Consider the following 26,387-nt stretch of genomic DNA (forward strand, 5'->3'; position numbering starts at 1 on the left):
ACTCCCAAGAAAAAGGAAAATGTTCCCTTACAGGCTTTGAAGTAAGAGCAGATGTGATTCCTTGGCAAGCTTGTGGCAGTCTGAAACCATGATTCCATGGACATTTTTCTTTCCTCAGCTACAAAACCAGCTTATGCAATTTCTGCTCTCCTTCTCCCTTAGCTGCCTGCTCCAGCTCCTAAGCCCCTCATGGATGATGCTACAATTATCTAAGAGGCAACACTAAGAATCCTACAAAAAACAAACAACCCCCCTAAACAAACAAAACCTCAATACATTATATTTAGTTCTAGTATAGCTCAGTGCCCTGGAAAACACCAGAGCAGGAGTAAACGTCTGGGAAGAAGAATTGCTTGGCCTGTCTTTGGCACCAAGATGTGTTTACTGAAGCACAGCCCAACTAAAACCTATTGCTAAGAGCAGAAAATAAATCTCAGGTAAGAGAGTGCACTCCCTCAGACACAGTTGCAACAGGCTGTCTAAACAGACAGCAAACAGATTTTGCACATCTGATGTACTCCAATACCCTCTTTCACTGTAATCCAATTTTTCTGCACAGTTTGAAGAGGACAGCTCTATAGAAACAGGGCAAAAAACTACTTACCAAGACAGCAGGTGGAGAAAAACTACCTTTGAAATAAAAATGAATAGAAACCAAGAAGTAAGATTAGAACTAAGGTGTTCCACTTCCATTTTTGGTATGTGTCACTCTCAAGTTAATTAACCACACATCTCACTGTAAAATGCATCTAACACTTTAAAGAACTAATTATCTGACAATATTCTGTTAATTGGGTTAACCAACTAGCAGGAAGTTGTACAGCTAACTGGAGAATAAAGAAGCCGATTTCTGTTTTAGAAATAACAAGGATTGTTGTGCGGTCTCCAAAACAAATTGCCAGGGATCCTACACAGAAACAATATAAGCCTGCTTGTCCATGTTTACATTAGCACTAGGCTACATTGGTTACTGCCCAGCTAAACACCAAATCACCTTTCTTTTATTTTTTTCTATTACCTTCCACAATGAAATCTCTAAAAAGGAGTATTTTTTTACCCAACCAGAAAATACACTGAAACAATTAAACCCCATGAACATGAAACAATCAGCTAGTTGGTGGAACTTCAACTTGCTCTAGAAATTTGATTGCTTTAAATGCAATTCATAATCAGGGATTTGTTGATGAAGGCTAGAAAACACAGAGGTGAGCCCTGAGCAATCAGGGGTCTGTAGCACACCAGAGGCACTAAGGTGTCTGTACACTGGTGCCATATGACAGAATTAAACTGATAGGAAGTTGCTAACCAACCACTGCTAAGAAATTAGAACAGGATCAGGTACTGGCAGCTGCCTCTTGTAAGGATCAAGTCTACTTCAGTAAGATTAAATACAGACCAGCTGACTCTGCATTCCCATCCCCCAAAACAACTCCAATCTGTCACTGATGGCAACAATGCTGACACCAGACAAAGACAACACTGCCAGAGTAAACAGAAGGATTACTTAAATCTATATATAACTATGCCTTCACATATGTTTATGGCACAGTCTGAGGAGACTGAACAACGAAGTTAAAATTCAAAAGTGCCACTTTAAAAGCAAACCAGAACACTGAAGAAACATGAGTTTCACAATAATTTTATACATGCGCCCTGAATAGAAATTTAACACTTGCACTTGAAAGAACACATTTCATGATGCACTGAGCCATTAGACAGCATTGGTGCATTAAGGAAAAAAACAGAAATGAAGTAGTCGGTGTCCTGATCAGTCTTCTAGATCAAACTCACACATTTGAACTTCACACTGACATTTCTTTCTTGACTCCAGACACAATATAGTGCTGATTTCAATTCTGGTTTATTGCTTGATATGAGAAAGTTACTTTATCAAAAACACTTGAAAAACATTTTTTTTTGGAGAGCAACCTGCCACCATGTTGCTGATTTTCTGGGAGGAAGTATAGTCAGGCTATGAACTGACCTTTCAGTTAACTGGCAGGTCCAAAATTCAGTATTACCGCAGACATGCAGAATTAAATAACAAGGCCTAATCCAGAGAAAATGAATTTCAAAAAGTAAATACTCATTTTCTCCACGCTGCTAGTAAACTACATGTACTGCCTGACCATGCATTTGGAAAGAGACATCTGGCAAAAGGGTCAAACTAAAGGAATTGGTGAAACGTATCAAAATTGTTGGAAGGAAGAGCTGAGGGGTAACTTTGGAAATTTAAGTTTACCTCTGACCTTCTAAATTTCTCATTGCTCGTTTCATCCCTCTAGTAAATTAAATTAAATATACTTGAACCCATGAGGGTAACTGCTATGCCCAGTATTAAAAACACACAAAAAAATCTGGGGACATATGCCAGAAGAAACCTGTAGATGTGCATCTATTATACTTTCCACAAAAAGTGAATGTTTGACTTCAGAAGTAGTTCCAGGATTTGGTGCTGGAGCACAAATCTGAGCACTCTCTTTTAAGAGAGACAGCTGGCATCCCACTTGTCAGAAAGTTAAATTGTACTTCTTAGCACTTGGGAGCTCCCTGCCTCCACTCTGTCACTTCAATGGGATAATTCATACATGAAGTATTTCAGTGACTTGAAGACTTTACACTGGAGAGACTGGAGAGCCACCAGACTCAAAACCCATCTAGTCTCACAGCCTGCTTATGACAGAGGTCAGTACCTAATGCCAAGGAAAAGATGTAAAAACAGAGAATACAAATCCCTACACATCACCAGCATCACCTAGTGAGAAATGCAGAGATCAGAAAAATGCAGATGCTTCATGCTGCTCTCCTCCAAAGACAGCCAACTGCTCTGCAATCTACCACCTCAACACCTCCTCCACCAGCATGTTGCACATGATGTAATCTTCACAGTCTGGACACTTCTACATTTACCAGTGGCCAAAAATCCCAAGGCAATGACAACTGATGAATTTTAGAGTGATTCTGCCATTGCTCTGTTCAGCAATCATATCAGAAATTGCAGACCTAGAAATCAAGGTATTCTGCAAGGCTTGTACAAAGTGAGAACAGCAGCATTAGTTTCAGCATTTGACCCACAGAAAAGTTGAGGCCCAGCACACACTTTGGAGACCTACATTCCTTGGCAAAGTTTCTACAATTTCTGTGAATGCAGAGCTGACTTTAAGACCAACAATCACTTCAGCAACTACAAATGAAATTAAACCCAGGAGATTCTGATCCAGCTAAATGTGAACAATAACACTCAGCGGTGCAACACCCTTGTTATTTATTTCAGTAAAAATATCCATATAATATTTAGCCTTCATTTTTACTTTACCTCCACGATTCTGGCGTACCAGAACAGTGATCTGACAAATTCAGACATGTGTCCTTGAAAATATTGTGGGAAACTCTGAGAGTCACATAAACATCTTTGGGTACTTTGGAGGCCAGCAACAATTGTAATAACTGTAACACTGATGAACTGCTGGATTGCTATGTACTGGGTACTTTAGAGGGTTACAGCACAAGTGTTTCTCAGTATGTTGCCATATCAACCTTCTCTATTTCTCTGAGCAAAAGGGAAGTGCTATCACCCCTGTACTAAAGGTCTAAACAAACAGAAAATGGACGTAAATTCCTAGAGCAGGAGGTATTCGAGATTCCTTGGAATGAGCTTCCCAGCAGATGACATCACACGGGGGCATAGGTACTCAACCCTGTCACTGGAAAAGACAAGAAGGAACAACGTTCCCTTGTATCATTAGGGTCTAAGATGCATCCTCCTTTGGGAATAAATGACTAGCTTTTTTCTTCCTGGAAAGCATATGTGGAAGACAAAGATAATTATTTGGAATATTTGTTTCTGAATTCCACCTACTTTGAAAGCTTTTATAGATCTAGTCCTAAGCAGCACACCCAAGGCTGTGACTGAAGTCTGTACAGGCCACCCAAGTCTGAGATGGGTGGCCTAACAACCTCTGCCTGCCTTTCTCACTTGATTTTTAGCATCCAAGGAAATGAGTTTTGAAAAGACCCAGGCAGCTGGAAGTCTCTGAACTGTCAGTTTCTGCCACGCCAGCACCCACACTTCCCTAATGACAAAAGGATGTGAATTCCATCTGGATGCTTCTGATAAAACTGAAGCAGAGTGAGAGATGCTGAATAGCAAATGGTGCCTCTTGAAGTCTTGGCATTAACAATACCCCATTAAAATTAGCCAGGGTAAATTATGTATCTCCAAGCAAATCTGTCTGTAGAGGGGATTTGCTTTATGACAGAGAGACCTAAAATATGTAACACTCGAGGTATTTTGCTGCCATACTCTGTTGCAGCTTCTGTGCAGATATTGAATGCTATAAGTGTAGAAAGAAGACATCATCATTACATCCATTTCTACCTTGCTCCCTGGCTTTTGCTTTTCACCATTACTCACTCCGCTGCTGAATAACCTGGAACTTTAAACGTTCTTTCTATAACATAGATACCAAAATAGGTGTGTTAGAAAATGCTTACTTCATAGCCCACAATGTCACTGTCTACTTTCAAGACTGAAAGTATCACACTAAGGGCAGAAGAATTCAGATTTATCAGGAGAGAACTGACACACAGCTCTCCTTAAAGTACGATCAATTTGAGATCCAGAAATGCTGCATGTGGTACCCAGATGGAACCAGTAATTGAGGAATTTTAGGAAAAAATGCATAAACTGTGAAGACAGACTGCCCAAGCTGAGTGATTAGCACAGAGATGCTTTTATGCCACTTTTCCCTAGAGCTGTGCCCGTCAGCAGGGTCTCACCTGCTCTTTTCCACAGCAGCTGCAGCTGCTTTCACAGCCTTCCCTGCAAGGACAAAGAATGAAGAGGAAACTAGAGGAGCCACTCAGAGCAGCTGCAGATGCTAATGGAATAACCAAGCAGGAAAACTTGCCTTCAAAAAATTGCCAGCACCAGTTCTGAGTGTAAGTAGTGTTTGCATCTTCCCCCACCAAACTGTTCCCATATGAAGCAATCTTCCATAACAGCATTTTGAAAGGAATTTTTGCTTCTACAACAAGACTGGGGAAGGAATCCTTGTTCCACACATGGCCTCAGCCCTGGGGTCCACCAGCTAGTTCTTTGCCAAAACTCTGCAGAGCCCAAGCATGTCAATACCTTGAATCCTTGGAAGCCTCATGGACACAAAACAGACACCAACACTCTGTGTGATCTAACACTGAACTACCACATATATTTTCTTTGTAAAGACGAAGTTCCAGTGGCTGATCCACTACAGTTCCAAGGTTTCCAGGGGATCCTTCTGCCAACTTTCAACTACCAAGAAACAGGTATCAAATGGATCTCAGATGGTGAGGGACAGAACACCTGAGAGGAGCAATGACCTGTCTCTCCTGTTTTTATTCCTGTATCCTGAAGACAAGTCCAGTCAGAAGGAATTTTACTGCATTACTGATTAACCAGGGCAGCATCAATACAAGATGACCACGTTTCTCTTACAGAGTCATGAATAACTTAGGAATAGTAGTTTCCAGGGAGAAAAAGTAGCTCAAATTCTGTATTTGTTCAGCAAGGATGTTGTCAACAAAATGCATTTTGGTCACAGGGATGACATCTAAGTTAACTGTTAAGCAAAGGTCTATAAAGAACACTTAGATCATATCGTTCATTATTCTAGCACTTGAGGCTTTTGCTTTCTTCCTGCTGAGGTCCTCAAAATCCCTTAGAAAGATGAATAAACTGAACCTCTCAACAAGCCCCCTAGTGTATGTACTGTCTCACTACAGTAAGAAGAACACACCAGGAAGACAAAAAAAGGATGAAAACTTCAAACACAGGTTTCTGAAGTTTAATACTTAAGTTCGTATTAAAACATCATTCTTCATTTCCATCAAATATATGAGGAAGTAGAGGTGCTCAACATCTTGGCATTCCTCTTAAAGCAACACCTACACTACAGTCACAATGAACCACATGAGCTTCTTTCCCAACACTCCCAGATACAAACCTGCTGTAACTCCAATACCAGTACTCCACAGCATGCTTAGGAAAAACCAAGACCAGTACAGCCACTGGCAGATAGGGAACTGGCATTCCAGGTCCCAGCTCTATCCATCTGTCCAGGCTGCACACATGGGAGCCTGGTCTACACAATGCCCAGATGCCACCTAGGAGCTGAAGCCTGCGGCATTGCTTACCAGAAAACAAGAAGCCTGGCCTTGCTCTTGTGTACTTTCAGGGGTTGCCAACACTGTCAAGCAGGCTCAGCCTGAGGCACATACAAGTAAGAAAGACTTTATATATCATTTCCAGGTACATGTACTAACTCCTTCACAACACTCCAGAGCACTCAGCTCAGTTTCCTCAGCAGTACCTCGATTTTTCCAATGACTCTCTTCCTCTACTTCAAGCAACAGCAACCCATAGGCTCACAGAGCAAGTATATACATTCTCCTAAGCTCAAATTCTGTCTCTTGCATAGGATCCAAGGACATTTTCTTGACAATATTTTACAAGCTGATAGACTTTGTATAAAGAGAACCCTGTCTGTCATGAAACAGACATCAAACTGTGCCCATCTCTTGCTCTTCAGACTCCCTAATTTTGCAAGTAGAATTAGTTTTCAATATTAAAGCAGTGAAAATTGTGGCACTTTTCCTTGTTTCTCTAGTAAGGAATAATCTTCTCAATTGTTGGTTTCCCCTACCAAATAATACAGCCTCTATGCTGGACACAGTGTGTGCATTTGAGAAGATTCTGCTGCTACACAACAAAAGGTTCAATCATCTGGATCAGAGATGTGGTACAAAAGGAGGAACTTTCAGATTTCTTCAATTCACGAAAGAACTTGTTTCAAAAGCATCTCTCAAGCACCCACACATATTGCAGAGAGTGCTTTTATTTCACAGGCATTTCTCAGAAACTTCAGCAACTCAGCTTCTACAGACTGGCTAAAGTTCATGGCAAACAAGGCCTTTTGGTTTGTCAAAAAGTTTGTCAATCAAAGCTATTAAAGGCAAGGAAGTTGAGCAGATATAATTTGTAAGTTCACCATCCACACTACTTGGACAGTTTAGAGTAGAGAACAAGAAAGAAAAAGAAATTATGGGGACCAGTAGTTCCAAGAATTTGAGCTACAGTATTATAAAGAAAAAGGCAGAATAAAAACCAGGGAAAAGCATTTACCAAAAATGAAGGAAATAAGGAAAACATAGTGGCAAAAACCCTGAATCAAACTATTTTCCAAGAGGCATGCAGGTCTTAAACAAACCCAAAGCTTCATGGATCTGGTATGATTTAAACAAGTTACAAAACATGGAAAATTCCATTACTTCCTCTTCACAGAAGAGGCAGTGGCAACTATTATCTTCCAGAGAAAAAGAAACCTGAGGGGAAAAGCCTACAGATTGCAGTTTTGAAACAAACATCTTCATTCACCATTTCCGTTCATTTCTAAAAAAATATTTTCCATCTAGCAAATAAAAATTTGAGACATTATTTATGGGAAAAGCTGGAGGCTATGTGTGGGCAATACAAACAGAGGCTTTGAATGGAAAAAACTAGTCAGAGCATTAACAAATGACAGACTATTATCCTTCAGTAATGAACTGACACGATGATACTTTCTCTTTCTTTTCCTTGTTTTTAAATAAAGGATTCTGTCTGTGTCCTGTTAACTTCTACAGAATGGTTCTCAATGTACTTGCAATGGTACACTCAATTATAGCAGTGATTTTCTCTTATAAGCAAAAGGAAACAAAGAAAAATGTGTAAGGAAAAACTACGTCTTTCAAAGGCTAAATTTAAAAGTGTAATAATTATGTGCAATTAGACAATTTACAGAACTGTTAGGGTCTGTTAAGGTCAAAAACCTTCTTGGTTTTTGCTCTTTTAATTTCTGCAAATGTTAAAAGGTAGCTTACTGCATTCTGTCCTTTACATCTTGGATGCCTGGAGAATCTGCTACCATACCAAGGTCTGACAGGTATGGAAACCCAGGAAAACAACTTCATGCTTTTCAGCTGCCAAAGGGAAAAGTTAAATGCAACCATAAACATTCCCAAGATGCATAGTATACTTGGATCACCACCTACATGAAGAACCAGAATGATAGACTAGCCTGACAAGAAAACCCTCTAAAAGAGAGAATCACTATATAATTACGATTGCATATGAAGAAACAAATGAAGAGGAATTAAAACTGTCTCTAAGGGTTTTAACCAAATGCATAATTTATCTAAAATATGAGATAAGTTTGTTGTGTATTAGTATGTCTGAGTTCATACAGCCTCAGCAAAACTTTGCTCATAATTACTTCTGGGCTCATAATTCCAGAAACATGCAATTGACTACAACACATGATACAAATATAAAAACCAGTAAGAGACAGATGTGACTTCAAATACAAAAAAGAAGATTGTTTTAAAGGAGGTTGGTTGTGAACTGTATCACTACAGAGGTGTTAAATCATGTAGCAAGTTTCAAAGCCCTTACTATGCTATCACCGCAAATGCCCACTGAGAAAACAAAACAAAAAATCCTACAGAAGTTAGAAATCTGCTTGTTTTTCAAGTTTGTGGCGGCTACCAAGAAATGAAATAAATTCTAAGTTTTCTTCTTTGGCTAGTCTGATACATCTTGCTAGTATCTTTGAAGCTTTACTCTTTGCAATTAGCCTTAAGGCTCCTATGTCACCATCTAGGCTCAAACGCCTTTCACAGAGCCACAGAATCCTAGAATCATTAAGGTTGGAAAAGACCTCCAAGACTGAGTCATCTCATTCCCACCTACATCTCAAGCCTATCTAAGTCTTTCACAGCTAAAGTCTGCAAGATCTTATCCTCTAAAGTCTGTGATCATTTACCTCCAGCAAGCTCTGGGATCAGGCATTATAAGTAAAGAGTCTGACATCTGCTAGGACTCCTTTTAAGCCATTTGATTATCCTTCTACATGCTGATGAGACATCTGTGGATCAGGTGTGGGAACCAGCTATATCTCACATGAATAATCAAGACTCACTACACGTGTCCAAAATAGATGCATTAATGCTATGTAGTATTTCCTCATTTTGAATAGGTAGAAAAACACCAAACGAATGGAGGTCATACTTCACAAAGATTGGTATGCCCTTCCTGATGTGCCAAATTCCCCGTCCTACCTGCCTCATTGCTGCTCTGTTCCCTTGTGACTCACACTTCACTAAGCTGCCCATAAGCCTTGTATCTAACTCTAGCAAACTCTGCTTTTAAAAGAAGAGCAAGCTGTGTCTCTTCTTCCAAGTGAATATCAAGGTGCAGGGGTCAGAGGCTGTGAATTCCACCTGGAGCCCCTCATTGATGCCAGAGGAAGAAAACACTAGACACAGTCTTCCCCTTAATGTTCCCTAATGAATGGCTTTACTTTAACTGATGGTCAAGGTCCCTATTGGTATTCCACTGGGGCACACCCAAACAATCTCATTTGCATTAAAGGCTATGTAAAATTCTCACCTCACCTTTAAAAATGTCCCTTTCAGAAGTGCAATGTAGATTTCAGGCATTACTGAGGTTTATGCTGCCCAAGTTTCTCTATAAATCTGCTCCTAAGGTACGCATGCTCAGGACATGCAGTTTGGGAATAAAATGAAAAGGCATTAAAGAGAAAATACACGAGTAATTGAGGGTTTCTTTTGCAGATGCATTATCTCAATCTTCTCAAGCATCAATACGGAATGCCAATTGTTAAGCAAAGTACGAAAGATTTAACATGTTATAGCGTCATTATGGATCACAGCTTAATGAACCTCTAAATTTCATTTTGTTCATAAACAGCAATCAGGAAAATTAATAAAACTACCCCTTAAAGTAGAGTAGTACTGCCTTCATCTCAGTCCCCATACCAACTCACTTCCATACCATCAGGAACAATGATTTCTCCTTTCCCCCTACTGCTTATGTTTCTTCTTTTGAGAAACTGTAACACAATAAAAAATTATTTTATTTTCCCTTTCCCTCACCATGCAAGAAAAAATATTTCCAAACAAGATCACACTGTGTTTTTAATTACTCACAAAATTAGCATTTAGAAAACACCATTCACCCTAGATTTCTATGACACTTTAAAATTTCATTTAAGTCAAGTACTTGTTTACTTTTTCTTGCTTTGAGGAATTATAGATGCTTACTTAGTACTATCCTCACTTTATCAGGGAAGCTACTCAAGAAACTGAGGCATGCACAGTAGAGAGCCTGCTTGAATTTGCATGAAGATCTGCAATAGTGCCACTGAAGCACATGGAGTTACACTCATCAGAACTAGGTTACTACAAAGCACAGTAGAGACCAAATCATTCCAAAAGGCTCCAAGTACTGCTGTGGTGGAAGGAACAAAAGTAAAATCTGTATTCTGAGTCACAAACCTCTTCCAAATTCACCCACTCACTATAAAGAATCAAATAATATTTTTAGCAAGAGCAGTCAGTGAGGGGTCAGGAAGGGATGAAATAGCTATACCAAGGTCATATAGGATACTTGCAAGTGAGAACATCTCTAAACTCTGATTTCCCAATTTCCAGAATACCACCTTTAATCGCTCACATACCTTTAAGCACCACTAATCACAATAGTAAAAATAAATCCAAAGAAAATGTTCTGCATTCCAAGAAACAGCATAGTGTCTTAAAGCACTTTGTACCTCATCAAAGGAACATTCCAACAGAGAACACCAAGCTGATTCTTCAAAAGCACAATGAGAAAGGGATTCATGTCAGCCATTACCACAGAACTCTTAACTCACCTTCCTCTGCTAACTAGATCAGCTGCTCATCACACTGATGAGAAGTGTGAAGTTGAGCTGTTTCAGCTCATCCTCTGACACCTGATCAAAGGATTTAAACCACTTTTTCTTTTCCTTCCAATCGTTGCCTTTATTATACGTTTTTAGAACATTTTCTCTTTCAGAGAAGCAGAGAAAGCTCTCTTAAAACATTCATTATGGGTATTTTCTACTGGATTAATGTGAGAAAAGTTATTTTATCATACTACTTTCTTAAAACAGATACATTTATCTACAACACCTGTATATGAGTTAAGTGTCAATAAAGTACAGCACAATCCTTTACTTCATTAAGGATTTCACAGACACAAAAATGACCAATACCTCTTAGAATCAAGACCTGAAAAAAATCTTGACTTTTGCTTACATTCCCTACCGAAGTACTTTGGTAGGGACGAAGGACAAACAGAAACTTGTGGTAGAGTACAGAATGAAGAGAAAAGGGTAATGAAATTTTACTGTCAGGTTAGCCAAAGAATAACAAACAAAATGGCTGCTCTGTTTTATCAAGTATATTGAGGCTTACTCCATGCTTCAGTTGATGGAGTCAAGCATTTCCTGTGGGTTCCCCTCTCAGATATACAGCACATTAACTAGATTTAACCACACAAATTCTAGAGTTTTTTTCCTCAGCACTGAAGATTAATACTGTCCTCTGGACAAAAGTGTTATTCTTCACTTTGCAGTCATAATTTTCTCTCTCTCACAATAACTTTTAAACATATTAAGCACACCCATCAGTTCTGCCTATTTCAGTCAGTTGGTTTGCTCACTTGCAGCGCCTATTTCTGTGAATTCTTACAAAATGTGCAAATGTTGAAGCCATCCAGAACTCAAGTGTTATGGCCACCAAATACCACAAAACATAGAATAAGAACAGACTTACGCAGCTCTTCCCGGTGCCTCTCTGTCTCTGCAAAAAACTGGCGAAGCTCCTCTGTGATCTCCATGTTACTCAAGTCATATTCTATCTCCCCTTCAGACTCTGAGTCTTCCTCCATTTCAGAGTCCCTTTCAGCATCCTCTTCCATTTCGGAGTCCTCATCAGCATCCTCCCTCTCCTGGTAAGCGCCTGCATACTGCTGAGCTCCCCCATCATATGGAACTCTGATATCTGGTCTATAGCTGAAAGGATAGTTTTGGGTATGTGGGAGATCATTCCCATCCCAATCTGAGTAGTGGCTGCTTGGAGAGGCTACAGCAGGATGCCATGGATGCCATGGCAGGTGATAAAAGCACTCCATAGCTTTCCTGTATGCTTTCTGGTGCCTGTGCATCCAGCACATGGCTAAGTCATAGTGCCTCCAGTACCTCGCATACACTTTCTCAGAGTACCACGGCTTGGTGTTTTCCTGCAGACAAAACACATGGGGAGAGGGAAAGAACACAAAAAAATCAACCTCACACCACAGCAATAATGTTCCTCCCCCTAAAAGGAAGGTATAAAGAGAGAGAGAAACAAAGAATAATTGAAGGGAGCAACTAAATGCAAGCACAATGCTGCCTTTTAATATTTAGTCATCCTTCAGCTGTGTTAGAGACTTGAAAAACACCATGTATGAGCACAGTGCACTTGCACCACACCTGATTATTCCTACAAGAGACTGTTTTGGCATCAACACAACTACCACTGAGGAACTAGAAACAGAGAAGTTGTAGTGTCCAGAAGGCATTTTCCAAGTGTTCATGCTACTACAGTGGGAATCAGTTATTTTTAGGAAACATGCTATGTGTATATAGTCCACAATTACTTAGACACTCAAATGAGTTGTAAGAACTAAATCATTCCAAGGCGTAGATATTGTAACCTATACCTGATTTCCAAATCCAAAGACAGAAAACACAAGAGATTAAAATTCCTCTGCATTAAAAAGAGCATTCATTTTATCCAGTAACATATTTCCTCCAGTAATGTATTTCCTCCATCTGCCTGCCAAAGTTTCTCAGAAAAGGTCAAACAGCAATTCAGACAAGTTCATATACCCACCATGGCCACAGTCAAAAACAAGACTGCATTTAGCCAAATGCAAGCTGCCAGTAAATCTCAGTTTTGTATCCATCACCAATCAAAACATGAAAAGAGGCAATAAAGTGTCACTGATAAAGCACAGAGAAAAACAGTTCTATAGAAAGAAACATAGTGTAACACACCTTCTCCTGTCTTCCAGCTAATCTTAACTTTCCTTAAAGAAGTTTCATGCTGTTCAGATTTCACCAGCAACTACAAAGCCCCACAGGCCCTGTAGCCTTAAGCTCCCTTCATACAAGCCACTTCATTTCCACCCTCATCCTACTCTCAAAAAACAGGATAATAGAGGATCTTAAAAAGAAAGCCATAAAGTAGACTAGAGTCTAAAAAGAAGTAAATTAAATAGAAACTATTTTCTCCCTTTCCCTCATGTTTTAATTTCCATAGAAGATCTTTTATCTGGAGTAAAACAGAATACCTCCATTTTAAATAGGAATATTTTAATTAAGCCATGTTCTGGCAAACACTCAAAACATGGCAAAATTAGCTGACGTTTTCAGAGATGAATGTGACATTTACAGTCCTTTAATAAGGTGGTTTCTTTTATTTTCCTTTTTTTAAGGACATTCAGGACAAAAATCTTTAAATCTGTTTTCTTGATCTGCACCAGCACCATTTGGAACCCTTAAAAGCATGATTCTCTGGGGAGAAAAAAATCCCAAGGCAAAACAGAAAACTCAAACCTAAAAAATACTTTCCATTTAACACTATTCAGAGAGGTTTATTTAGTTTACTTACATTTGTTTTCACTTTCTGGTTCTCAGACATTAAAACAAATGTTAGTGAGTTTGGAATAATAATTGCAACTCTCATGCTGCCCTTCTTTCTGGAAAATTGAGCCCATTATTGCCTAAGAGATCAATGCTATATCTTTTTAAGGTCATTGCTAAGTGCTCTAAGAAACAAAATATCTTCAGCTAATAGAGTACATAATGAAAACTCTCCACAACAAACTTGCATTCCTCAAGGATCAAAAACTGCAGCCTATTTGTGAAGGGCTGTGTAGCTCAGCTATGTGATTTAGAATTGCAGACAACTAATCTTTCCTGAAAAGAAAGAATTAATGGACATGAAACTTGGCTGTTATTCTCCTCTTGGTCTAACACTGCACTGCCACAAGACCATGCACTTGGAGTTCCCAAAATGAATGGGTAGAAGGAAAGCATCTGCCTTCCACATGGAATTTCTTCATCCTTAATCATCAAACTACCTAACAGCTAGGATGAGCAATATCTTATTTACTGTTTCCCTTTGCTTAAGAATGTCATACTGACTCTTCATCCTTCAGCAGATGGATGAGAATGTCCTATTATCAAATCTGATACATTAAGAAATTACTTTAAAAATATTTGCCTATTTTTTTTTTTCTTAAATATTAAAATACTTTAAAATCCAGTTTTGGAAGACCATGAAGCTTGACAAAAGCACGTATCTCCTACATTCTGTATATCTGCAAAAAAGGCAATATATTCTTTTAAAGCTCAAAAATTATCTCCAGTTCTTATAAAATGTTTCTAAAAAGGAACTTGATGACTTTACAGAAAGCTCTGGAATCAAGCTGGTTGATTTGTCTGGCTCACTAGTTACAGTTGTTAATTTAGGGGAAAAGAAGACAAAAAGCCAGTTCATGCAGACAGAACTGTGATGCTGGTGCTGGTCCAAGTACTTTTTGTGAGAGTTTTTTTTTTGTTGAAAGCGACCCTTGAAAACCACTCTTACATTTGAATTTTAAAAATACATCTGTTAGAAAAGAAATTACAGAAATGTTGAGTGGAAAAGGGAAAGGAACACTTTTAGTCTCAGGTAATTCTGTGTCTGTGCTTTTTCAGCTGTGGAATAAATGGAAATAAGAGATTTCCTCAAGGAAACAAAAGCTATAAATCTAAGGCAAACGATCAGTACTCTGTTATTCTCCTGTTATTCCTCTGGAGTCTTCCCAGGAGTAGACAAATCACTCATTGTTGTAATCTGAATTCTATTTTCAAAGCAATTTAGTGACTTTTGCATCTAATTTTTACATGTCTGCACTCACAGTTCAATAGTAGTGTTTACATGCATTTTATATATAAAATCTGACTAAGCTATCACATAGAAACCCATGAAGACCTCTTACCATCTTGTGGAGTTTGTTCTGGTGATGATCAAGGTGAACTAGAAAAGAAAAGAGCAGCTTTTTAATTCATAAAAATATATGCATTAAGGTGGTCACAGGCACTGAAAATATTTTTTCTTATATTTGAGCACGATAACCAACAGCTGTTAAGCAGCCCTTCTCTGTTGGGTCAAGTTGAAGTCTCTTACTTTTAGATTTTGATAAGCAGCAGTAAAAACCCCATTCCTTAAAATTCCCCACTACAGTAAGAAAGTTAAAAGCCAGCCTTCTACAAAATGTAGCCTGAAATGCTGGAACTGAACATTTCTCCCATTGCTCTTCTCTTTCTTCATGCTTCCACAACTTTTATTCTCCAAATTAATGCCAAACAAATTGTTCTCACTTATTAGCTGTGTCTGCACAGGGACTTGTATAAAATAAGCAATTGCCATAAAATGATTAAACCCATCTTGATTCCACTCATGCAGTGAGGTTTCTGTGCTGCACTTTTGACCACATATAGTCCCCTCTTTCTCTTTGCTTCTCTTTTTTTTTCCTCCAGTATCTGATACTGCCTTCCATGAAGAAAACACAGATCAGTTCAAGCTGCAAACACATTTTTTAAATGTGAGGAAAAGGAATAAGGAAGAGGGGCAAATGGGCAGGAAAAAAATAAAAAAGGAAAAAATGGTTGCGGGGGTAGAAAGGGAGAACAAGAGCTCCATAATCACCAGGCAGGATTTATAATTACTAATATTTCCAGGGTAGTTTACTGGTACATATCATTGAGAAATATTCTTAGTCTCCTCTTATCTGACAATTATTTTTTTCATTTATTACATTTTATTTTATTTATTTATTACACTAATAGGTTAGCTGCTTCATTCACTTACTTCTCCTGACATTCTCACCCTCAGCTTGAACTTTATTTTAGGTGCCAGTGAAAGGTAACAGAAATAGAGTACACTAAACTACCTTTTGCTACTCTTAAGGTATGGTCAAATGCTATTCCCAGAAACACTGGAATATAGCCAAGACAGCACTTAAAACTGTTGTAGATTTATACCACGATAAAGCCAGAGTTTTCAAAATGCATATGAACACAGTACATAGACCAGTTGTGTTCTGCCTGATATTTAACAATATTCACTAAAGAACAATTTTTTGTCTCTTACAACAAACCATACTGCATGAAAGGAGAATGGAATGGTCAAACAAAATGCAGATCTAGCAGCAACCACAAAAGCAAATGACTGTCCTTTCCAAAGCCCACACTAAGCTCAAAGCCATAAACCCCTGGTAACACCCATCTGTCTGCAAGAAGCTCTACATACAGCAGCACTCCCACTGCAGTTGATGGAACAACTCACGCCAGCAAAGGCTGCACATGCAGGCATTAGGCAACTAAAGTATGTGAGTCACTGGATTCTCTCCTGCCTGCTTGGAGGAAAAGAAACCCAGCACAGAGATCACTGCAAAACACTGCAGTGACTTGTAACACTCAAAACCCATGCATACATAAAAGATTGCTGTGCCATCCCTCTTTGTGCATCTCAAACATCTCATATCCAAACACTGCCTTCTTCAAAACTTTCACCTCCACTCTCATGATGTGCACATATACTTTTTATCTCTTTCCCATTATATCTTTCCCCGATACAGCTGCATAATGTCAAGGTTGCCATAACATCTTTTTCTCATACTTAAAAAAATCCTAAGCCCATGATAGCCAATTCTTTCATTTTCCACTTCAGAAAAGTAGGTGTGTTTAATTTTCATGTTCACTGCAATTCGTACATGACAAAAATTTCTTTGAAGCAGCTTCAGAATAAACAGAAATCAGGAGTGATTTCAATGTAAATAATTTTTAAAGCAGTAACTGGTAAAGTCTGATACTTTATTATTAATACACAACATGTACATATGCTTTCTGAAAGGGAAGGAGGGGAAAAACCCTGGCAAAACCATCCAACTATACTAGTTTACCAAATATGAAAACCCTGTTTTGCCAAACACAGAAACTTTAATTATTTTCATAAATTATTTATGAAACATTAGACTACAAATATAAAAGTTTGTTTTATGCTGCAAAATGCTGCAAGCAAGGATACTAAATTAAAAAATACTTATTTTCAGTTGAATTACTCTTCCAAAACAAACTACATAAAATATGAAACATGACAAGCAGCAGATAAAAACAAATGTAATAGCTCTATGTCCATAATTCATACTTGAAAATGAAATATGGACCAACTGAACATATGAAACTCACCAGCAAATGCACAATTTAAAATGGGAAAGACATCTGTTTGCTTAAACTGATCACCAATGATGGAAATTGTTTTCTATTTCCTTTTCCCAGTTTTAAAATATTTATCCACTGATAATGAAGCAGAGATGTACTCTCCATCATCAAAACATGTCTGTCCCCCTTACCAGCTTGAGGCAGGTGAGCATTAGTGAAAATAAGTAAATCTGATCAAAGCAGTGACAGCATTTAATTCCCTTGGAGTCAACAGAAATTAAGATGATGTCTGTCATACCATAGATACAAGCTCAATGCACTGGGGTTTATAACTTGGCAAGTAAATCCCACTCTGAGATCACTCTGAGACTAGTGGCGTGTTGGATACAGCGTGGCCACACAGAGGAAACAGGGACAACTCCAAGAGGCAGGATCAGTGAGGGTTCCACTTTTCACAATATCCATCGACACAAGAGTAACTAACCTCTTGCATGATATCATGGTAAAAGCATCGTATGTTGTTAAAGGAAGGTGGAATTTCAATAAATTCAGCAAGTTTCAACAAAACACATTTATACAAAGCTTTCATGAAAAAGCCAACTACATTTGAATTGGAAATGCCCCTAACAACAACAGACAGCTGACCAGCCCCTGTGCTCACTGCTGCTTTTGTCCTTGCTGTGAGAAGCGTCTTCAGTCAGTTCAGAGCTGCTATAACTCAGTATCCAGTTTCTGGCAATGGTTAGTAAGAGATACTCAGTAAAATGTGACACTAACATATTCATAACTATAGGAATTACTTTTCATTCATGAAGGAATTACTTTTTCAGGTATATTTCTCCTGATTTCAGGACGTGGTAGTTCAGACACTGTTCTTTTTTTTCATCTCCAAACTGGTTTTGGCCTTTAAAGCCAAAACTCCCATGAGTAATAGGTCTTTCCAATAAAACCCTTGGCACTAAATTTCACAGTTTAAGGGATTAAACATAATTTTGTGCTGTGTATTTTGAACTCACCTTAGTATATACTAGCTAAAAAAATGTAACCGTAACAACATAATACAGTGCATCCTCCCATTTTATACTTCTAATGCTTACTCTGATGCAGAATTGCCACCAGAAGAGGGAAATGTCTGAAAAGTGGCCTGACATTCTGTGCTTCAGATTACCACTGTGCACTGCTGTGACGTTTACTTTAATACCGAAGTGCCCTAGTTACAGTCACGCAGAAACACAAGCCTGTAATTGCTGGGACAGTTGGCACGAGAAGTCATTTCTCTTCAAAAAAAGGGGTAAAAATTCCCAACACTATACACTGCATTCTGGTTTGTGAATGGCTGCAAATACAAGACCTGTCCAGCACTTAGGATACAGTTACAGCTGGTGCTCATCCCAACAGGAGTGCTATGAAGACCCACCTATCACAATGATGTTCACATCAGTGTCCTTAAAACAACAGCAGCAACTTCTGTGAACAGAAGGGAAACAAATTAGCATAATGCAAAATAATGTTCTCAAACTTTAGCATATATATTGGAGATCTTTTGGCCCTATCAGAAGCCGAGGCAGTGTAATCCACTGTGGCCCCTCAATAGAGGGTCTTTATTCTCCGAGCTCCAGGACATAAACCCAAAAGTTATTTTGGCAAAATATCAGAGGGAAGAAATAAAGTGCTAAAAGCTGTACAGTTATCAGTAGCCCAGTTAGCTTATGTTTCATGTATATGTGGTCAATTTAGTCATAAACAAGGAACAGGATAGAACTTCTCCAGCACAGCTTTTGAAGGCATAAGTAATTTCCTGGTCTCACAGACGTCGTGCCCAGACTATGGCAAGTGACTGAAAGGCTCGCAGAAGCGATGAGCAGCTCCCGTCTCAGCAGAGGGCACACAATTACATCCAAGGGCTGGCAGGAGCACGGGCCTTGTGTCTCGGCTGCCCCCGGCCCCGGAGCACAGGGCGCCGAGCTCGCTCACCGCCGCCTCAGGCCGCGGGCCCGAGAACTCAAGAGAAAGGGCAAAGCCCCGCGCCCGTACCACTGCCACAGCCACCGCCCGGTGCCACGATCACCGCCCTCGGCCCCGCCAGGCGCCCGGGCTCCCACATCTCCCTCCTGAGCCCTTCGTTTTCCCGCTCCCGCCGCCGTTTCGCCCCGGCTGCCGCCGCCCTCAGTCCGGTCCCCTCCCCGGGCGGGAGGCCCGGGTCGCAGCCTGCGCAGCGGCACCGCCGACCCCGCACCCACCCGGGCAGCGTGGGGCTCCGACGGGCGAGGAGGGCCGTGCAAAGCCGCCTCCAGCGCTCGCTCGCTCCGTTCCGGCGGGGCCGAGCGCGCCTTCCCCCGCCGCTTCCGCCCGGCGCTCCCCGGGCCCGCGGCGCCATCTCGCGGTGCTGTGGGGAGGCGCCGCCGGGCCCCGCTCCCCGCCGCCCCTCACAGCTGCGACCGCACAGAATCACCGGAGCACTTAGCTGGGGAAAGAGCTAAGACATCGTCGAGTTCAACCTGTGACCGAGCGCCACCTTTGTCAACCAAACCGTGGCACTGAGTGCCACGTCCCGTCTTTCCTTAACCACCTCCCTGGGCAGTTTATTGTCTAATCACCCTTTCTGTGAAAAACTTCTTCCTAATGTCCAACTTAAACCTTCCCTGACAAAGCTTAACATTATCTCGTCGTCTCTTGCTACCCGGGAAAAGGGACCAAGCAGAGACGGCACAAAGCCTCCTTTCAGGGAGTTGTAGGGAATGGTAAGGTCCCCCCGAGCCTCCCTCCCTTCCTCCAGGCTCAACACCCCCAGCTCCCTCAGCCACTCCTCACAGCCTTGTGCTCCAGACCCTTCACCAGCTCCATTGCTCTTCTCTGGCAAGCTCTAGCCTCCTGCTGTCCCACCTCATCCCTGGTCACCATCTCCAGTCCCAGAGCACACATAGTGCTCACCAACCTGACGTGTTACTCAAACCATGCGTGTGTTGCGGTGGCGGTGGTGTGGCACTGCTATATTTTACCCTCTGGTTATTATTTTTCCATAGTTAATATATTAATTTTCTGTTCAGATTCTGTACTGAGCCAGTATTTTCACGGGACTGCGAATGAGCAGCCCCTTGGGGACCTGTCATAGCTGGCAGAGCAGGGGTTGCATTTTCCCTTGTGTAGCATTTTACACTCTCTATATTAAATTTGCCAGCTATTACTTGGTGCCGTAATGTTGTTGTGTGTTTCTTCATGGTCAATAAACCCCTCAGCTGTACCATACTGAATAGCCCAGCATCCTCAATGGACCGTGCTACCCCACTCTCTGTGCCTTTCTCTGGACAACTCATGGATGGGCTGTAACACACAAGTATGTGTGTTATATACTCTACTAAGGCTCTCCCTCTCCCTCTCCCTCTCCCTCTCCTCTCCTCTCCTCTCCTCTCCTCTCCTCTCCTCTCCTCTCCTCTCCTCTCCTCTCCTCTCCTCTCCTCTCCTCTCCTCTCCCTCTTCTCTCCCTCTTCTCTCCTCTCCTCTAATTAATACTTCTGCTACAAGAAATCCACCCATTATTCCTGTTTTTCATCTCTCCTGGTGTGCTTATTGCTCTAGCTGCTTGTCTGCTGAAAATTTCAACAGATCATTGAGACAAATTTCTTTGGTTATCTGCTTTAATTTTAAAAACCATTCTGAAACAAAATTTCATATTGAGACTCATTAATGTAGCAGATTTCTACATTTATTTCCCATATATCTATTAAAGTTATTTTTAAGAATAGTTTCTACTATTTTGCCTGGTATGGGCATCACATTTAATAGTTCATAAGATCTTCTTTAAAAGCGGTAAAAATGGTAGGATGTAAATATATTTTCAGCATATTAAGAACACTAAGTCATCACTTCTAAAATTCTAGTGGCTTTTCCATCATCTATGTATTCTTTTCTTCCAGCTGCTGTGTCACTGTATAGTTTCCTATGGGAGCCAGTCATCTGTGCAGAGCTGAGAAGTCTAGATACTGCAGTGGATTTTAGTTGTGCTCCCATTCAGCCCCTGCATCTCAAGTGTTTTGTGATTTCCCCGTGTATGGCAAAAAAACTCATCGAGAGCCTCTGTCTCCAAGAAAGAAATGTTTTATACAATTACCAGCCTGCTTTGTCTGATGGGCACCCAATGCACTCAGAGAGTCTTCCATCTTTTCTTGCTCTGATCTGTGTATTCCTAGAGGCATATTTGGGTTGCTTTATGCTCACACATTGGTATCTGCTTTTACATGTGGCACACTGACAGCTGAAGGCTGTGGGCAGCAGCACATCGAGGTTATCTTGCAGAATCAGTAGGTTAAAAAAGGAATCAGGCAAATCATAAGTGTAGTGTCTGTTAGTCAAGACACAGTTCTGGCTTAAGAAGTCCTGGTGCACTAAGAAAGAGCTGCTCTATGATTGCCCTGTTCATTCCTGAGGACACTGACATGGGCCACTCAGAAAAAGTGGTGATGGATTGCACAGATCTTTAGTTGGAGTAAATTATGTTACATATATATTAAAATCAAAGCATGCTTCATTGCTGAACTGCTGAACTTTGTTGGAAGAAAGGCGTCAGGGCAGCCTGCACAAAGATATGGCGTAAGTGTTGGTTTTGTTAAACTTACCAGTCTCAGGCAAAGACTTCAACTAGTATTTTACCGTTGGTGTTATGTAGATTTTGAAAATAAAATCAGTATTGTAATGTTTTGTAGTTTTGTAATATTTCAGTTGAAGTACTACTTTTTTGGGTAGTCTTATTATAAAATGTACATTCTCCTAGTTCACTGCTTCTTGCTTCTTTCCTTCCACCTGCCTTATTTACACGTATTTGCATTTGCACAGTTATTGTCTGGAAACACAAAAAAGTTATGTTATGGGACCTACTGAAATATCACATTAAATAAACCTCTGATCATGCACATTTTTTAAACAGTGAAATCGGTACTTCTTGTCTCCTGAAAACCAGTTTCTTCCTCTGTATATCACCTGATCACTTTCCCTGAATCATTTTTGAATCTTTCACTTCACAAGATATCTACTGTTGTATGATCTGTGTTTTCCTTGGAAGACCATGTAGATATTAATGAGTTTAAAATCTATCTCAAGGAGAAGGAGCACCCTGGCAAGGTTTGCTTTTAAAGGAACCCACAACCCAACAGTAGAGAAGATTTCACATTAATTTTTGATTGGTAAACACATTTTTTTTCTACGCCCACGAAGCATAAAAAAATATAAACTGAGTCTGGAATTAAGTGAATACCCCTGCAATTTCTTTCTCAAAACTAATGATTTGATGATGAAAGCATAACTCCTATCGATTCCAGCATGAGATCTCTCACAGGCTGAGGGCCAGAAGCATCACAGGGGAGCCTTGGTTTTATTGATCAGTTTTGTCAATGGTGTCCCATAATGCAGCACGTCCCTCTTGAACTACTTTCTTCCATGATGGTGTTCTTTGCAGCTTTCAGTGTTGCTCCAATAGGCTAAAAATAAGGGCACTCTTTGTTGGGAAATGTTTCCTGGCAAGAAAATAAAATGTTGGACAAGACTAGCTATTAGAGCACGGCAATTTCTTCAGAAGAAACAGCATTTGTACTTGTCAAGTCTTAGAGAATATTTGTCGGTACTCAGATTAATTAATTAGCTAATTCATTTCCTTAACTTATTCTTTAAGGACCTATGAGTTTAATGGCTGAAGGTTTGTAAAAAAAAAAAAAAAGTGTAGAAACTTTAAATCTGCAGCACACTTACATAAGCTGAAAAAGTGTTCTGGGCATCAGATCTGAAGGGGAGGTAGTTTCCAGTGCACAGTGGCAATGACTAGAAGTTGGAAAGTGGGCAGTGACCTCTTTTTCTTGTTCCACTGTTCAAGAATCGTACATCTGTTTCACCCAAATGTTGCATAACTTGTGCAAATTTGTATGTAGACCATTATTTTGCAAAGATTGTGTTAATGAAGTGAGTTAAATATAATTCAAAATAAGTGATCTTAAGAACTGAAGATTGTCCTAGGTGTTGAAATTATTGACTTCACTTGTTCTTTACTAAGATAATATCATATTTTACATTATTTGTAGCAGATTTTCAATCATTATATAAATTCTTTGCTTGGATTAAAACAAATTATTCTTAGGTCTAGCTCCTGTATAATGTGAATCTACAATTAATAACATTTACAGGAAAAGATATACCTTTTGTGGGGAGGGAGGGGGAAGGTGCATGGCTGTGTTTGTGTGTGGGAAACTATACATGAATCTTCTCTTATCTCTGGCTTTCTGAGGGACAGGCTACCAGAGGCAGAGTTGGGAAGAAGTAAAATATCTTTAAGACAATTTCACTGCCAAAGAAAATGTGAAGTGGAGCTAGACTTCTAAACCAAATGCCAATACTTTTATCCAACGTTAGATGTAGCTCATATCTCTTCTGTAGTTCCTGTGGCCTCATTGTACATGTATACACGTTAATGAATTAAACATCAGTAGCATAAAACTCCTCTAAAAACTTCCCCACTTGGACAGGGAGTAATATTCCTTTTGCTGTCTTTCTGTGCTCTCTTACAGTCTGACAGTGTTCTGTACACCTGAGCTAGTCACTCTTCAGATACCATTATAGCCATGGGCAAAGTAAAGTAATGCATTTTGGGTGCTGTTCATCTGGTATATGTTGGTTATCTACTTTGGGTAAAAGCATATCACACCCCAGGAATGCTTTTTTCTTCCAGTGATTTTCAAGGAAGCCTGAGGCAATTCTCACATGGTGCTGTTATTACAGGTATGTATGTTTAGTCAGATAAATCCCATCGAGAAAAATACAAGTGCAAATACAAGTGCAAAAAGTTGCTAAAGGAAAATACTATCATGGATCACGAGATAAGAGCCCACCGACGTCAATAGATGGCAGCATTGTAAATGGTAAAGGAGAGCCTTCTGTCTGAAACAGCGGCGCAAGGGAGTCTGAGCTGGTTACTCTGGAGTTGTAAAAGCTCTGCCAAATAGCCCTGACTGGTGGACCTCTGGCTTGCTAAAATATACTCTCTCCTCTCACCTTTCAGATCGCACAGTCTATCTTTTTTTCTTGAAAGCTAACGAAAGAATCTTGAGCCATGCAGATATCCAGAGTCTGAAAAGCAAAAGAAAACTGAATATTCAGCTAACTCCCAAATTTCCACTCCTGGACAGTGTCACCCCAAGACAGACACTTAAGACTGGAACATATGGCATAGCACCTTACAGTGATTTAGATGATAATTTTATGTGGTAATTGTATTCAGTATGTACACACAATAAAATGTTATAATCTTACATTTTCATCTTTGATTTTTTTTATTTTGGTCTTTAGTAATTGGATTTATTTCATATGTCACTGTTGTTTTATTATACAACAAAAGCATCTAGCAATTTTTATTAGGAAATACAGATGGCATGCTACTATTTCTTTTATATGAAAAATATTGCATTTTTTTCACATTTGTCATTATTATTTTTAACTGAAAAAAACCATTAATAATGCCAGAAGTGCTTTGCAGTAACATATGAAAAGGTCATGGTAAGACTGAAGACTGCAAAGATATCAGAAGATGTGGCCAGGTTTTGATACCTTTGCCCCTGGAGAGGCTCTGCCTTGGATCAGGTGTGCCCAAATGGCTGTGACCACGGCAGTGAGGGGTGGGACTGGATCTCCTGGTAAATCCTGTTTTTCTGTCTAGGCTGAATAGCTTCCACCCCTTCAGCAATTCTCCTGGCTTAAGTGCTACTGCATACAAAGTGTTTAATATCAGCTTCTCCTGCCTGAATGTAGCCCCAAGAAAGAGTTCTGAATCAAATTGCACTGTACCTATCTTCATTATTCCCCTTCTCCTTCAGGTTTTGTAACATCAGTAACTCTAAAAAGATTTCCAAATGCATGTATTCCAAATTGCTAGAATCTAGTCCACAAAACTCATACGGGTTAATTCCCTGGACTAATATTAATCCACTGAGTTGTCTGTTATTGTTGTAAGAATTTTCAAATTACTTATGACCAATAACTACTATATAGCATTGAGCATTTTAATACAGCAGTGCTCAGGGTTTGTTTATTTGTTTGTTTGTTTGGGTGTTTTTTTTTTGTTTGTTTGTTTTCTCCCTCTGCTTTGATAAACATGGCATATTAGGGATACAACTGGCTTCTTAAATAATTTATAGGTTTTTATTTGTGTTATTTGTGCACCGAATGTCTTTATTGGCTTTTGAAATACCACGAACTGCCTGAGAGGTAAGCAGATTCCAACAAAATGAATAGGCATCTATGTGTGGAAAGTGCTTGAACATGTCCTGTGGCTTGGGATCAGTTTTCTCCATTACTGTGCAAGAATTAACTTCTGCATAACCTTAAAAATCAGCCTTTGAGTGACCAGAGGTTAGTCACAGAAGAGCTGAACAACAGCTTGAATCCAATTGAAATCACTCAGTTACGTATTTTGTCAGGTCTTGTAGCTGCTTGATTTCTTAGCATTGCCCTCCATCTTTCCTCTTTTCTTCCTTTCTTCTGTTATTTCTTGTACCTACCTGTTGTGTCGATGGCTGTTTACATGGACTGCTTGCTTGCGAGCCCAAGCCCTTGGTTGTTTGAATAGCTCACTCTCACCATGAGCTGTTATTGCAGACTGCCTCACTGGTGGTGTTTCCATGACCCTTTGAATTTTCACAATTGTAAATGGCTGTGCTCAGTACAGTGGGTTGTTTCATCTGTTTGTTGTTTGGGGTGATTGCAAGTAAGGAAGCAGGAAGGGCATTTGCAAGGGTTTCACAGAGATGTTTATTTCAGCCACACACATGCACTCTCCATGTTTCAGAGAACAAAACGCCAAGAGGGGCTGAGGGGGTCCAGGTTAAGAAACCTCAGAGATCAATTACCAGGGGACATGGGGGTGTCACAAGAGTGGGGTTAGGGCAAGGGCCAACAGGGAAACAGGGCGGGAGTGACCGAAAGGCTGACGGACAGGGAGAGGGCACAGGGCCGGAGGCCTCTCATTTTCTTTAATTGGGAATGCCTTTCTGGGTCTCCACAGTGGGTGATAGTAAATCTACACATAGCTGCACCGAGATCCTGAAGCAGACCAGAGCCTGCTGACCGATCTCCCTGCTACAGGAGCTCTTTCACAAGGTGCTATTTATATCCTCAGCTATCAATGGCTTTAGTCACAGAAGCTTTGAGCTGACACTAGAACTGCACTGGGAAGGAGTGCAGAATGTAGATTGGGTG

General features: G+C 40.0%; 1 protein-coding gene across 1 annotated transcript in view; it reads right to left on the reverse strand.

The window, feature by feature from the left end:
* Positions 1–18,618, reverse strand: part of GEMIN8 (gem nuclear organelle associated protein 8) — a 33,858-nt gene extending 15,240 nt beyond the window's left edge. Inside the window, exons 1-3 of the mRNA XM_062515120.1 lie at positions 18,574–18,618; positions 14,933–14,970; positions 11,677–12,142 (exon numbers count right to left, since the gene is read on the reverse strand). Coding sequence (XP_062371104.1) covers positions 11,677–12,142; positions 14,933–14,935 — 469 coding nt within the window. The 5' untranslated portion in view covers positions 14,936–14,970; positions 18,574–18,618. The remainder of the gene's footprint in view (positions 1–11,676; positions 12,143–14,932; positions 14,971–18,573) is intronic.
* Between the last annotated feature and the right edge of the window lie 7,769 nt (positions 18,619–26,387).

This window comes from Cinclus cinclus, chromosome 2, assembly GCF_963662255.1.
Source record: "Cinclus cinclus chromosome 2, bCinCin1.1, whole genome shotgun sequence".
Taxonomy (NCBI): domain Eukaryota; kingdom Metazoa; phylum Chordata; class Aves; order Passeriformes; family Cinclidae; genus Cinclus; species Cinclus cinclus.